Below are 14,999 nucleotides of genomic sequence, written 5' to 3' on the forward strand. Positions count from 1 at the left end.
CAAATGCCAGAAGATCTTAAACCTTTGCTGTGGTGGACTGAACAATGGCCCCCAGAGATACCCAGGTCCTAATCTCTGGAGCCTGTGGGTGTTTCCCTTATGTAATAAAGGGGGCTTTGCACATGTGATTAAGTTAAGAATCTTGTGATGGGGATATTTCCTGGATTATGCAGGAATGGAATTTCTGGGTCATATGACAAGCCTGTTTTTAACTTTTCAAGGAATTGCCGAACTGTTTTTTTCCTAGTGGATATACCATTTTACATTACATGCCAGCAGTGGTATGGGAGTTTCCATATTCTTGCCAACATTAGTTACTGTCCTTATTGGGTGTGAAGTGGTATATCTTATTGTGGTTTTGATGAGCAGTTTCCTGATCACTTATGGTGTTGAGCATCTCTCCGTGTTGCTTATTGGCAGATTATATTATTTACAGTATTTTTCACTGAGATTGGGAGTGTGCCTGACAGACATTTTTGTATTACATGAAGGTTCAAGTGTTATTGAACTTAAAGATGTTACACATTTTTTAAAATTAAGGCCCATTGTTCCAACTAGTCTTATTTTGCCTAATATTTTTCTTTCTATAGCTCATGTATATAACATATAAGTAAGTGTTCATGTGTATAACATATATGCTGGTATGCTAAACATTTGGTACCAGTAGAGATGTACAAACAAGCATGTTTACAGGTCACTGGTCCAGAAAATGTTTCTGTGGAACTTATGCTAAGATATCTTTCATAGGTGTCATACAAGCTGTCATTATAAAGAGGTCTGCTTAAGATGACTTTTTCTCAGCTTTTGTTTTATTCGATAATATAGAAATGCTTTGAAGCAATAACATACTGACTCTAAAGAAATTAGAATGTCATTCGCTTAGAAAAACTGTCTTTCAATGAGTAATTGAGGAACGAACATCATTATATAACAATCGTACAAACAAGGAGAAATTAACCCCTTACCAGATGTACCATTGGCAAATATTTTCTCCCATACAGTGGGTTCCCTTTCCATTTTGATGCTCATTTATTTTGCTGTGCAAAAGCTTTTTATTTTGATGTAGTCCCATTTGTTTATTTTTCCTTTCTCTTGCCCTAGGAGATGTATCAGTGAAAACTCTTCTATGTGAGATGTCTGGTATTTTGCTGCCTACGTGTTTTTTTTTCCTAGGAATTTTATGGTTTCATAATTTACATTTAATTCTTTTATCCATCTTGAGTTTATTCTTGTGTATGGTGTAGGTGGGTGGTCTAATTTCATTTTTTTGCATGTACCTGTCCAGTTATCCCAACACCATTTACTGAAGAGACTGTCTTTACTCCATTGCATGCTCTTTCCTCCTTTATCAAACCTACAGTCAATGTCATAGTCAGTGGGCAAAAACTAAAACCATTTCCCCTAACAACAGGAGCAAGACAGAGTTGTCTGCTTTCACCACTTTTATTCAACATAGTAGTGGAAGTCCTAGCCACAGCAGTCAGACAAGGAGAACAAATAAAAGGCACCAAATTGGAAAGGAGGATGTAAAACTATCATTATTTGCAGATTATTGTACATAGAAAAACCCTAAAGACTCCACCAAAAACTACTAGATTTAATAAATGAATTCAGCAATGTAGCAAGATACAAAATTAACAGCCAGAAATCAATGGCATTTTTATGCAACAATAATGAACTCTCAGAAAGAGAAAATAAAAAATAATCCCATTTACCATTGTAACACAAAAATTAAGATACTTAGGAATAAACTTAACGAAGGAGGTAAAAGACCTGTACTCTGATGACTATACAATGTTGAAAAAAGAGATAGAAGAAGACATAAACAAGTGGAAGATTATATCATATTCATGGATTGGTAGAATTAATATCATTAAAATGTCCATACTACTCCTGGCAATCTATAGACTCAATACAATCCCTATCAAAATACCAATGGCATATTTCACAGATCTAAAACAAATACTCCAAAAATTTATATGGAACCAAAAAAGACCCCGAATAGCTGCAGCAATCTTGAGAAGAAAGAACAAATTTGGAAGGATTACAATACTGGATATCAAACTGTACTACAAAGCCACTGTAATCAAAACAGCCTCGTACTGGCACAAGAACAGGCGTATAGATCAATGGAATAGAACAAAGAACCCGGAAGTTGACTCAAGCCTTTATGCTCAATATTTGACAAAGAAGGGGCGAGCTTACAATGAAGCAAATCTTTATTTTCCTTTCTTAAAACTAGTGCCCATCTAGGTGGAAGCAGCCTACTTCTTGGTGCTTCTATTTTCCTTTCATTGGACTTTGTTAACTGCAATCCCAAACTGTTTTAGCAGCTAAAATTTCAATACAAAAAAAGTGAGGATAAAATGGCACAAAGGAGAAACAAGAGCTTAAAAATCTCTTTACATCTTCCACTTGGCCTGGGAACCTTTCCCAAATAATATTAGGGGAGTTTCATGGTAACAACAGTTGGCACTTTTGGATGAATCTGATGCCAAATGAACATCTAAGGTGTCACTGCTCATCAGACCTCAGAAAAGATGTTGATTAAAGTACCCATGGAAGTTGAATTCTGATGATGCACAACCAGCCTAGTACTGAACATGGATGGTGGTTCAGCAAACACTTGTTGACCGCATACCCCTTGCCAAGTACTGTGTTGTCTTTTTACAGGCGTCTTTATAGTAATCTTGTGAGCTTGGTGTTAACACTGTGATGGCTGATTTTGTGTCTGCTTGACCTATCTGGAGGGTACCCAGATAGCTGGTAAAACATTATTTCTGGGTGTGTCTGTGGGGGTGTTTCCGGCAGAGATTAGCATTTGATTCAGTAGACTGAGTAAAGAGATCTACCTGCCCTCACCAATGTGGGTGGCATCATCCCATTCATTGAGGGCCCAGATGGAACAAAAAGGCAAAAGAAGGACAAATTCTCTTCTTGATCTGGGACATCTACCTTCTCCTGCCCTTAGACATCCGAGCTCCTGGTTCTCAGGCCTTTAGTTTGTGGGACTTTCAGACGTGGCCCCTGGTTTTCAGGCCTTTGACTCAGACTGAATTATATCACCGGCTTTCCTGATTCTTCAGCTTGCAGGTGGATGATTATGGGATTTCTTGGACTCCATAACTGTGTAAGCCAAGTCCTATAATAAGTCTCCTCTATCTATCCATCTATCTGTCTATCCTCTATCTATTTATCGGTTCTGATTTTTGGAGAATCCTAAGTAGTATAAATACTACCCTAATTTACTACCCCAAATACCTATTCCCCTGGTGTTAAATAGGCCCACACACTGAATCTAAACTCTCTGTTGTTTTTGTGTGTGAAAAGCAAAAATTTGGATGAAAAATAAAGACTATTACTGGCAAAACCAATAGTTTTGCTATACTTTCTTAACTTCTCTGGAGTATAAAAAGCCTTGGGAAGCTTTTCTTATAAACGTCTCCCTCCTTTCCTGGGCTCCAAGCCCTACCCTTGTTTCTGCTAGGTTGCCGACATTTCTCTTTGGTGCCCTTTGTTTCCTCTTCTTTTTAAATGGTCTCTTCTGTGGCAGCCAGACTCTTGGAAATCAGCAATCTATCTTCTCTTCAGAAGTTGTGGTTTTCTTTCTTGAAAGGGCCCTTTACCACTGCTGTGGGACTGATGTTTTTCTGGGATTTCTGATATAGCAATTCAATTGTAATGTAGGCTTCTGAGAATAATTGAAGAAGACATTAATTGTTCACTTTGAGTTGTGGATTTTATATATATATATATATACAGTAATTTGAATTTTTGAACTCCTTGGTATTTGCTTAGGAGTGGTTTGGATTTGCTGTCGCCCAAGAGAGTTGGGTCCAGGGAGTTAGCACTGACAATTTGCAGGGAACAATTCGTTAAAGCCACAGTCTCCAAGCTGGAGTACATTGGGAAACTTGAAGACTTTCTAAGGGGTAGGTAAACATCAGTAGATTTAAGTGACTACATTCCCAGAGCTTCAACTTCACTGTCTGCTCCTCACTAACATTTATCTGAGATCATGCTGCTTCTGCTTTCCCAACTCTCCTTTGTTAAAGGAAAGTAGATCTCTACCTATTTAATATTCCTTAGACCAGTGATCGGCAAACTCATTAGTCAACAGAGTCAAATATCAACAGTACAAGGATTGAAATTTCTTTTGAGAGCCAAATTTTTTAAACTTCAACTATATAGGTAGGTACATTGTTATTAACTCAATTAGGGTACTCTAAGGCTTAGGAAGAGCCACACTCAAGGGGCCAAAGAGCCGCATGTGGCTCGTGAGCTGCTGTTTGCCGACCACGGCCTTAGACCATTGCTCTGAGGTCTAAAACCTTCAGGGTTTCAAACAGGGACAAGTCAAAATACTGACTTTGGCAGAGAAATTTTAAAATCAAGTTGCCATTTCTCTCTTCCACACAAGTCACACCCTTTCTGTTTTTTATTTTATTTTTATGTATAGTGATAACTTATCAATATTTCCAACATATTTATGTTGTTTAATCAATAACTGCTTTCACAATACAGTGGCACAGTTGAGTAGTTGTGACAGAGGCTGTGTGGCCCACAAAGCCTAAAATGAAGTTCAGCCCTTGGCAGAAGTACCCAGCCCTGTGCTAGTTGTTAGTGGGCCAATTAGCATTCATTCATTCATTCAACAAATTTATTTTGAGGGGCATGCTTTTACGTGCCAAGCTCTGTGCTAGATGCTGCATATGTGTGTGGATGGAAAAACTTTATTTACACTTATTCCAACCTTGTCTTGGGGAACTATCCTATCTAATAAAGACAGAATATGCAAATTGACTGTCACTTCACAACAAAGATGGTGGTGCCCATAGGCACAAGATGGTGGCGCCCAGTCTCCTCAGCACCACCAGAGTCCGCCAGTCCTTTCAGCCCTCACCACACGGGCAAGGGGCAAGCAGCGCCCCAGTCCACCACAGCAAGCAGACAGCAGGGCACTCCTTACCCCTCTTCGCAGTGGCAAGGGGCAAGCAGGCCCCCGCAGAGAGCAGACACCAGGACCTGTGGTGGCATCGAGCAGGCAGGTCTGCAGAGAGCAGAGAACCACAGGGAGCAGGCCCAAGCCATCAGTAGGACATCCCCTGAGGGCTCCCAGATTGGAGAGGGTGCAGGTCGGGCTGAGGGATCTCCCCCCCCCACCCCCCCGCACGAATTTCATGCACCACGCCTCTAGTTTTTATAACAATTCACTGGCTTTTAGCCCTAAAAAAGCAAAGTAATTCTTAAAGAAGGTCTGCAGAATTTATTTTTTTCTTTTGAACTCGTAGGTTATAGGTTTAGCCTTTAGTTTTTATTTTCTTCATCAGGAGCTTGTTTGTTTCTTTGTGAAGGGGTCACAGGTATATTTTCTTCTTGTTATTAGGGGGCTGTATAAGCCTTTCAGGCCCCAAAGACTGATCTTCACTTTTGTTATCCACGAAGAATTCATTAGTTCTCTTATTCGAAAATCTGTAGATACATTGAATGGACAGGGGTGGAAGAATCATTTTCAGTGAACATGAAATCAGGTTAAGTTCCAGTAACTGTCAACATTAGTTCCTTAGAAATGTATTCATCAAACTCCGTATTTTAAAGTGGAATGAACTCGATAGGTATCCCTAAAAGCTTCCTCTCTGCAATTTAAAATTGCTCTTAAAGTGTTCTCAGAGCCTCTGAAGTGACTGCTTAATTCATCAATTATTTTTGATACACAGCATGTTGATTTTTCGATATGAAATGGCACTAAACTGTGTTTCTCAGTCTCTTTCTGCAATACAGTTATAATAGTCCCTTTAGCCCTATTTAAAAATAAATGGATTGTATTTTATGCTTGTTGCTGATGGATATTCAGTTTGCTTGGCTTTTAATTTTGTAGCTGCTGAACAACTTTCTGGCAGTTTGGTTTTGGGGGTTTTAAGCTATTTTGATTGAATTTCTAATATTTTTCCTTACTACCTTGGCATTTGACCTCCATTTATGAGACTAGGAGAAGGAGATCGGGGCAGAATAAAGCACTAATCATTCTCTTGGCGAAAGAATATTTCTGGCAATTCTTACTGCACGCTTGCTAGTTCATGCCAGAAGAATGTTCACCATGAAATAGATCATTAATCCAGACAGAATGTAGCAAAACCGAAAAAGTGCACGTCGCTGCAGGAGTCTTTGTGTCATTTTTTCTGTTCCTGCGGAGAAATCAATGGAGTTTGCATTGGGAGACACTGTTCCCTGATGGGAGGTATCTCAGGGAAGCTGCGCCGTCTCACATGAGGAGGAGAGAAACCGAACATCCCAGGCCACTGCACTGGGAGGCTTGCTACATCAATCTGTGTGATAAATGCCTCTTCTGCTTTCACTTGCGTCATTTACTCGGTTCTAAGCCTCTTCTGTTCAGAGAATAGAATTACAAGTCTGCACTACAAACTGCCAAACAGTTTTTCGGAAATACCGACTAATTTGAAAGGTCTCTGCTGCACCTACTTTAGATAGTGTTATTAGGGATTGTGGATGTGAAGTAGCTTTACCGCATCGAGTACAAATGTTTCTGATGGACCGAGGCGCACAGTTTGGGATTTAGGTATGTGCCTTTAGGACAGAGGTTGAGCGACTCTAATAGAAAATCTTCGGAATTACTGTCCTTAGGACTTAAAAGGCAAACTCAGTACTTATTCCTGTTATTTCCTACAGCACTGCCTTGATAATAAACTCGTCTCAGACATTAAAAGACTGTGAAATTGCTTACATAAACCTGTTAGTCATTTTTTTACACTTATAACCTTTAGCCCCATGTTATTGGGATGAGAAAGAATGTTATTTTTCCCATTGTTCCTGCCCCATTGATTGTGTCTCCTTACTCTCCTCTCATCCCCTGTTTTGGTAACAGAAGCTTCCTGAATTGTGTGTGCTGAATTAGCTTACGAGGGCTTCACCACATCATGATGACTGGAGTCCTTTAACAGTGAAGGCAGTTTCTTTTACCTTCATTATGCAAAGGGCAAATAAGGCGGTTTTCAGAGCATAAACGTTTTTATAAAGCTTTTCCTTCGGTTGGAGTAAAGCATCAGAACAAAAGGGAGTAGGCTGCTCTCCGGAATTGCTAGAAATAGCTTTGGGAAGTAAAATTAGAAGATAGCTATTTGTTCCTCCGCGGAGGCACAAAGTCATTCTTGCAGCACAAGCATTCGAAGCAAGGGCTCGGATTCTTTGGGGATTCATTATTTTTCCCATTGGTTGTAACAGCAGTCACCATCTTTTACAGTGTATAAAGCACATTTGCATACAATTGCCTCACTGTGGCCTTTTCTGTTAACCTGGTGCTATACACAGAGCAGGTGTTACTAGTAGGATTTCCTTTATGGAGCTGGGGAAGCAGATTGAAGGAGATTAATGACTTTGCCATAGTCACACAGCCACCAAATGGGAGAGCCTGGGGTCTCTGACTCCAATCATGCACTTTCCAGGGTACCATACTGCATAGCGCCTTTGTAATCTGTGCTGTTTAGTGTTGCTAAAATTCTTGGGAAGGAATAACATGGGAGAAGTGTCATTCTCCGGAGAAACAAAAATAGAAACAAAATATGCATAATGTAAGCACTTAGAACGGGATAAATTCTCCAAAACCTCATAGACAAACAAAGCAAGATGTTCAGAGTCATGTGCGCATAAATATTCATAGGCTATATGTGCACAATACCTAGGTATTGTTCCTGCTATATGTGCACAATACCTAGGTATTGTGCCTCCCATTTTATTTATTTATTTTTGCTTGTTTTGCCCTTACTGTTGAATGATGGATTTAGTGTCATAGGCCAGTAATTTCCTCTGCACTTTTAGGATCTTACTGCATGATCTTGTTAATTTTGAAAAGTATGTTGTTTCTATAAATTGTTTCTTTGTATATAGTCTTTATTTTCTTCCATTTAGCTCTGAAGATTTTTTTTTTGCCTTTGGTGGTAAACAGTCACATTATAATGTATATAGATATAAACTTATTTTTACCTGTCCTACTTAGGACTTAGAGAATTAATGTCCTTCATTGATTCTGGAAATTTTCAGCCATGATTTCTTTAAGTAATACATTTTTCTATTCCTAGTGTTTAACCTTTTATTTCAAAATAACTTACAGAAAAGTTTCAAAATGTAGTACAGAGTGATGTAGAATGGAAAATTATTTGGCAATACGAAAGAGTAAGTACAGATACATGGGATGACATGAAGGAGCCTAAAAGTATTATGTTAATTGAAAAAAGCTGATAACAAAAGACCACATGTTCTATGATTTTATTTATAGAAAAGGTCTAGAAAACTCATATTTAGAGACAAAACGTAGAGTTATGGAAGCATGGGAGGAAACGGGGAAGAACAAGTGATTATGGGCTTCCCTTTGGGGTGACGAAAATATCCTAAAATTGATTGTGATGACTGCAACAACTTTGTGAGTACACAAAAGCCATTGAATTGGCCCAGCCAGTATGGTTCAGTGGTTGTGCATTGACCTATGAACCAGGAGGTCGTGGTTCTATTCCCGGTCAGGCTTGATCCCCACTGTGGAGTATGCAGGAGATGGCCAATCAGTGATTCTCTCTCATCATTGATGTTTCTGTCTCTCTCTCCCTCTCTCTTCCTCTCCGAAATCAATAAAAAATATATATTTTTAAAAACCATTGGATTCTACTTTAAATATGTAAATAGTATGGTCTGTGATTTATATCTTTAAAAAAAGCTGTTTTTTTTTTAAAAAAAAGAAATAAAAATAGCATAGACTTCTCGTATATATTTTTCATCCATTTTCCCTAATGTTTACACCTTGCTTTAATCATTATAGCACAGTTACCAAAAATAAGAAGTAAACATTGGTACAGTGCAATTGACTAGACTGTGGACTGTATTCAGATTTCATCAGTTTTCCCACTAATGAGTTTTCACCGTGCCATGACCCCAGTTGTCATGTTTACTCAGTCTTCCAATCTACACCAGTTTCTCCGTTTCCTTTGCTTTCACGACCTGGACGCTTTTGAAGAGTCCTGTTAGTTATTTTGTAAAATGTCTTTTGGTTTGGGTATACAGATGTTTCCTCATGACTAGATGTAGTATTTTAGAATATTACAGAAATAATATGCCTTTCTCAGTATGTCTTATCAGGGGTGCATGATGTTGATAAGTTTTATTACTGGTGATGTTAACCTTAGTTAGTTGGTTACGGTGATGTATCCTGAGTTTTTCCATAGCATATTACTATTTTTTCTTTTGTAAATAATAAATGTCTCACTGGAGAGACTTCGAGACTATCTAGTTTGTCATCCTGCTTGTCCTCAAACTTTTGCCCACTGATTTCAACATTCATCAGCACATTTTGCCTATAACAATCATTCCTCTGGTATCTGTCTAATGGTGATTTTTTATTTCTTTCATTGCTTCTACATTTATTAATTGGAACTCTTCTGTAAGGAAGAACTGTTACTTCTCTTTTATTCATTCACTCATTGAATTATTTATACTAGTGTAGGCTCGTGGATATTAATTTGGCCATTGGGAACTCTCAGATTGGCTTCTGTGCCCTTTCAACAAGTTCACCTCATTTTATGCACACGTCCTTACTTTTTGGCACCAGAATTTGCTCCAGACTTTTTATTTTCCCTATCCCAGCCCTGGAACCAACCACTTCTCTAAAAGCCATTTTAAAATTAAACTCTCCTAGGAACTCTTGGTGAACATAAGAAAGACACCTCATTCAAAGATATATGACTTTGAACTTCCTTTTTTATATTTTAGAATTCTCATCTCTCTGGTTTATACTTAGGATACTTCCTATTCATTGGGTTCATAGTTTCAGTGACTGTATTTTTTACTTGTAGAGATTCCATTTGATTCTTTCCCAGATTTGCCTTTTTTCCATCATGCCCTGTTATTTTACTGGGAATTAAATGTGTTTTCATCTCTAATTCTTTTAAGTGCTTTTGTGCTGCTTTCTACTTGTTCTGTTATCTGAAGGTCGTGGGTGTCTATCCTGCTAGTTGTTTGTGCTGATTCTCACTCAGATTGGACTCATGCATCATTCTATGTTTTGAACTTTTTCTTTTGTCATGACCTCGTTTTTAGAGGGGTTTAATTTATTTTTCTGTGTGCATAAATTTGGGTTATGTGTTATGGGAGTACCCTTGAGAGTGGTTCAGGTGGCCCCAACTCACTGCCATTTTTTATATTAATTTCTCAGCTCAGTGGTTTCCAGTTCAACCATTTTACCGAGGGTATTGCCATTCAAGAGTGCTGGCTTTATGTGAGGGTCTCTGTTCCAACTCCTGCCTTATGAAGGCTAAAGGCCCTATCCTTTCCATGTGGGCATTTGAACACAAGCTATTAGGTTATAGAAACTGATAACTTCCTTATAATACCTCAGTACAGGTATTTTCCTCTTTGTTTCTAGCCCTAGGTAATACCCCCATTTTTTTTTTTTCTTTTCAGCTAAGCCATATATGTATAGAACTTTATCAATCATTGCAAGTGTGGCCCATCATATTGCTGGAACAGAAGTCAGTCAGTTTTTAAAAAAAACAAGTTATTGGGTAATGTGCAGAACATATATCAAATAGAACTTTTCAGACCCCGTCTCCCTTTCTAGTTTTCCCTTTTTTTAAATAAAACTCATCTTTATTGTTGAAAGTGTTACAGATGCTCCTCACTTCCCCCCTTCATCTCGCACCCCCATCCCAGGCCTTCACCAAATTGTCTGTGTCAATGCTATTCATATAAGCCTATAAGTTCCCTGGTTAATATCTCCCACCCCGCCTTCCCTCTAAGGTTCTCCAGTCTGTTCCATGCTTGTATGTCTCTGGATCTATTTTGTTCATCAGTTTATTTTGTTCATAAAATTCCACATATGAGTGAGACCATCTGATACATATCTTTCTCTGACTGGCTTATTTTGCTTAGCATGATACTCTCTAGGTCCCTCCATACTGTCTCAAAGGGTAAGAGATCCTTCTTTGTTACAGCTGCATAGTATTGCATGATGTAAATGCACCACTGCTTTTTTATCCACTCATCTACTGATGGGCACTGGGGCTTTTTCCAGATGTTAGCTATTGTAAACAATGCTGCTATGAACATAGGAGTGCATATATTCTTTTTGATTGGTGTTTTGGGTTTCTTAGGATATATTTCTAGAAGTGGGATCACTGGGTCAAATAGCAGTTCCATTTTTAATTTTTGAGGAAACTCCATGCTGTTTTCCATAGTGCTCGGGGGTCACATAACTAGTTAGTATGCCAGAGTCTAGTTTGTTATTGGAATTAACCAGGCAAATTGTTCCACCAACTAAGAATGGCCATGCACGACCACTCCCCTTCTTTTTTCATGTTACATTTTATTCATGACTCTGGGCCCAAAATATCCCACTTTCCAATTCATTATCCAAGTTTTTTTATTTGTTTTAATCTCCACTTTAGCTTTACCATTCCTCAGGTTCCAGTGCTATCAGTAGTTAAGTACTGATAATGTTATTTACTTACCACTGTGCTTAGTACTAGGAAATGAGACCTATAAGACAGGGTCATTGTTTTTGAAGAATTTACTATCTAGTTGAGGAGACAATTTACATTCTCGAAAATTGTGAACAATACTAGACAGTATATAATTAAATGCTAAGTTGGGAGACAGTTTTAAGTGTTAGAAATTGGAGGAAAGAAAGTAATAAAATGAGAGCCTGAATTGTAAGAGAAACTTAATTATGGAAGTGGAGTTTGAAGAGGGTCTTGAAACAACATAGATTGGAACTGGATAGGCATTTAAAGTGAGGAGAAAGCACAGACAGTTAGTGAGTATATTATGCATAAGATTTTAAAAAAAACTTTGAGGCTCCTTATGTGTTAGAGACTAGTGAGAGATGGGAATTCGAGAGAGAGGGGTGGATGCCTGCTCTGACTTTGGCACTATCCGATGAATCGTTCCAAAGTAGCATTTTAATTTTATTTATTCCCCAATTCAGATATCTCTAGAGGCTGCCTTTTCTTTTTGATTCTAGTACAGACGCTTTGACATTCCAGGTACTCTGACCCACGAGCCTTTCCTCACTGTTACACAAGCGTTTTGTGCCTACAGCATGCATTTTGGGGGATGGATTCCGACTTAAGCTTTCCATTTCCTAGTGGGTTTTCTGCTGAAGAAGGATTGTCCATTCCTTCTTCAAGTCCCATCTCAATACTGCCTCGGTACTCTGGTGACTCCCATCTACTGATATCTTTCTTCCTTAGATTCCTCTTGAAACTACTTTCTGTTAAACAAGGTTCAAAATCTAATCATATACCTTTTGTTTTCTGATAATTTAGAATTACATGCACTTCTCTTTCTTTTTAATAGGTGCTAAGTTCTGTGAAGGTTCAGGTTGTTTTCTATTTTATTGTTCCTCTTAGTGCTGTATACTAACTACTCTGGTTATAGATTCATTGTTGAATTGAAAGCTTTTAAGGAATTGTGTGTTTTTTTAAAATTTCAAATACTGCTGATTTGTAATTTTAGAGCTACTACTTTGTATAAATGTGCCTACTGTCATGCCTTGCACGTCGCACTGCTCTTAACTTAGTGTATGTTACTGGAATCAAATTTGTAGTCGATCTCAAGTCAAAGCACATTTTTTTTTACTGTTTCATGGAAAGTAGAAAAAAGAGCAAAAGCACTAAATCTAAGTTTTCTGTGATAACTTTCCTCTGTCTTCTCTTTGAACCTCTCCTTAATCTGTGTTCTTAAGTCTATATTATCCATTTATCTTTGACATCTTTCCACTGACTACCTCCTGTAGCTTTTCTAAATAATTTATATGTGTAGATGGAGATAAATTGTGTGTGTTAATTCAAGCTTAAGAGAAGAGGTTGGAGTGTTTTAGAAAGATTAATCCTTGTTCAACTCTATCTAGTTGATCTGTGTTGGCACTGTTCCTGCCTGGGTTTTAAAAATTTAATAAAATATCTATAAGTGAAGAACTCATCTGTTGGAGTTGGAATTAAACTTACAAAGACATGTGAATATTCATAAAACCAGATGTTAAAATGAACTGAGAACACTTGCTTTAAGGAAATTGGGCTTAAACATTTTTCTTAGGCTTTAGTTTTTACTTGATCTCTTAGCCTCCTAAAAAAAAAAAAAAAAAATCTGAGATGACTTTTAAGACAAAGTCTCAAATTATTATTTTAAATAATATAAATATTCTCCTCCCTTCTTTAAAAGCTTGTAAGATGATTTGAGAGTGTTCAATTTATTTATAGTAGCCTCCCCGTTTTCCGGGTGGTGCTGTGGTGGTTTCGGCAGTGCTGAGAAACTGCCAGGACTGTGGACACCAGGTCTTAGAAAGGTCCTAACATTAGCTTACCCTTCTGTGTTTCAGAGACTGCTTCTCAGCAATGAAGGTAGCTAATCTGGAATTTAATTTCAAGTGTGTGCCTGAGAGAGAGAAAGGCGGGGGGCGAGGGGCGGTGGGGGGTGGGGGTCGGGGTGGGGGGGCGGGAGAGAGAAAGAAAGAGAGAGATTTTTTTCTCCTTGCAAGAAAGCAATTGTATGAGGCAGGCTAGGTCTTCTTCCACAACAGTTTAGATTACGTTGGTTTAAATCATTTCTTTTGAGGGCAGTACCTTATGAAATCTTAACTTCTAGGAATGTTCTTATTCTTTTCTTAAGTCTCCTTATACTAAAAGATAGTACTCTTGTCATGGTGATGTAAAGTGCAGCCTAGTAGAGTCAATGATATTGTAATAACTATGTGTGGTACCAAAGGGTACTAGACTTCTTGAGGCAATCACCTCTAAGTTACATAAACGTCTAACCACTATGCAGTACACCTGAAGCTAATATAATATTGAATGTCAACTGTAATTAAAAAATAAAAACATTTTGAAAAAGATAGTGCTCTTTACTAATGGCTTCTTAGGAATTAAGATCTTATTGGGCATTCACTCTTGATTTGCTTCGCAGGTTGTTTGTATTCGATCCACTTGGAACGCTCTCTCCCCGAAGCTGAGCTGTGACACCAGACCTCTCATCTTGAAGACACTCAGTGAACTGTTTTCTCTGGTGCCTTCCCTAACTGTCAACACAGCTGAATACGAGGTATGCGTTTGGAGCTCAAGACATTGTCTGTTTCTACACTAGAAAGACGTGTGCTTTTTAATAACTTTTGGATAAAATATTTGTAATTCTTTGCCCAAAATCCTTTAGCATGTTTTGTTCTGAAAACATGTTGATATCTGTATGGACCCTCAGGAGTAGGGAAGATATCTACCCTTATCAATTCTGAGCCGTTAAGACTCATTTACATAAAGAATACCAAGTTTTTATTATGAGGGTATAGTCAAGATTTTAAAAAGTCAGCATGTTAAAAAGTATTTTGAAAATAATAGATTTCATCAGACCAACAGTTTAAATTCATTTTGTTGGTGTTTTAAGTTCTAAAAAATATACAAAGAATCTTCCATTACTATAGACATATTGTCAGTTTGCTCCTAGCTTTGCCATAGAGATTTGGTTTTTACATGTTAGTTGACATTTTCTACATACATCTGTCACCTTCAACTATACTCTTCAATGAGTATGATTATAAAACCAACCCATTAGAAGAGAAAAATGATTTTATGACAACTCTGTGTTTGTCATCCTAATGAATTGAAAAACTTGGTGAAAGATGCTTTGCTGTCAAATTCATAGATTCCTGCTTAACGTTTCCTTCAGTTATCTCTTCTGTGAGTGAAATAGAGAAGGTGTTGAATTCATTTACGCCTCCTCTTTTGTGGCCATATTCCCTTCCATGTTCATCTTTTTTCCTTTTCTTTCAAAGAGCAGCAATTGATTTTTACTTCTTGCCGGACTTTTAGTTTGAGTCACGGATTTTGATAAACCACCCCTCCATCATATTCCAATATTGGTCCCTTTTATGTTTTTGATCATGTGATAAGACAGTAGGAAATGGTTAGGTTTCTAAATTTAATAATCTTAAAATCCCATTGTATTTAAAATAT

General features: G+C 37.8%; 1 protein-coding gene across 2 annotated transcripts in view; it reads left to right on the forward strand.

The window, feature by feature from the left end:
• Positions 1–14,999, forward strand: part of FOCAD (focadhesin) — a 274,973-nt gene that overhangs the window by 149,039 nt on the left and 110,935 nt on the right. For both annotated transcript variants that reach the window (XM_036331270.1, XM_036331271.1), the window contains one exon: positions 13,960–14,094. In XM_036331270.1, coding sequence (XP_036187163.1) covers positions 13,960–14,094 — 135 coding nt within the window. The remainder of the gene's footprint in view (positions 1–13,959; positions 14,095–14,999) is intronic.

This window comes from Myotis myotis, unplaced genomic scaffold (assembly GCF_014108235.1).
Source record: "Myotis myotis isolate mMyoMyo1 unplaced genomic scaffold, mMyoMyo1.p scaffold_m19_p_12, whole genome shotgun sequence".
In the NCBI taxonomy this organism is placed as follows: Eukaryota; Metazoa; Chordata; class Mammalia; order Chiroptera; family Vespertilionidae; genus Myotis; species Myotis myotis.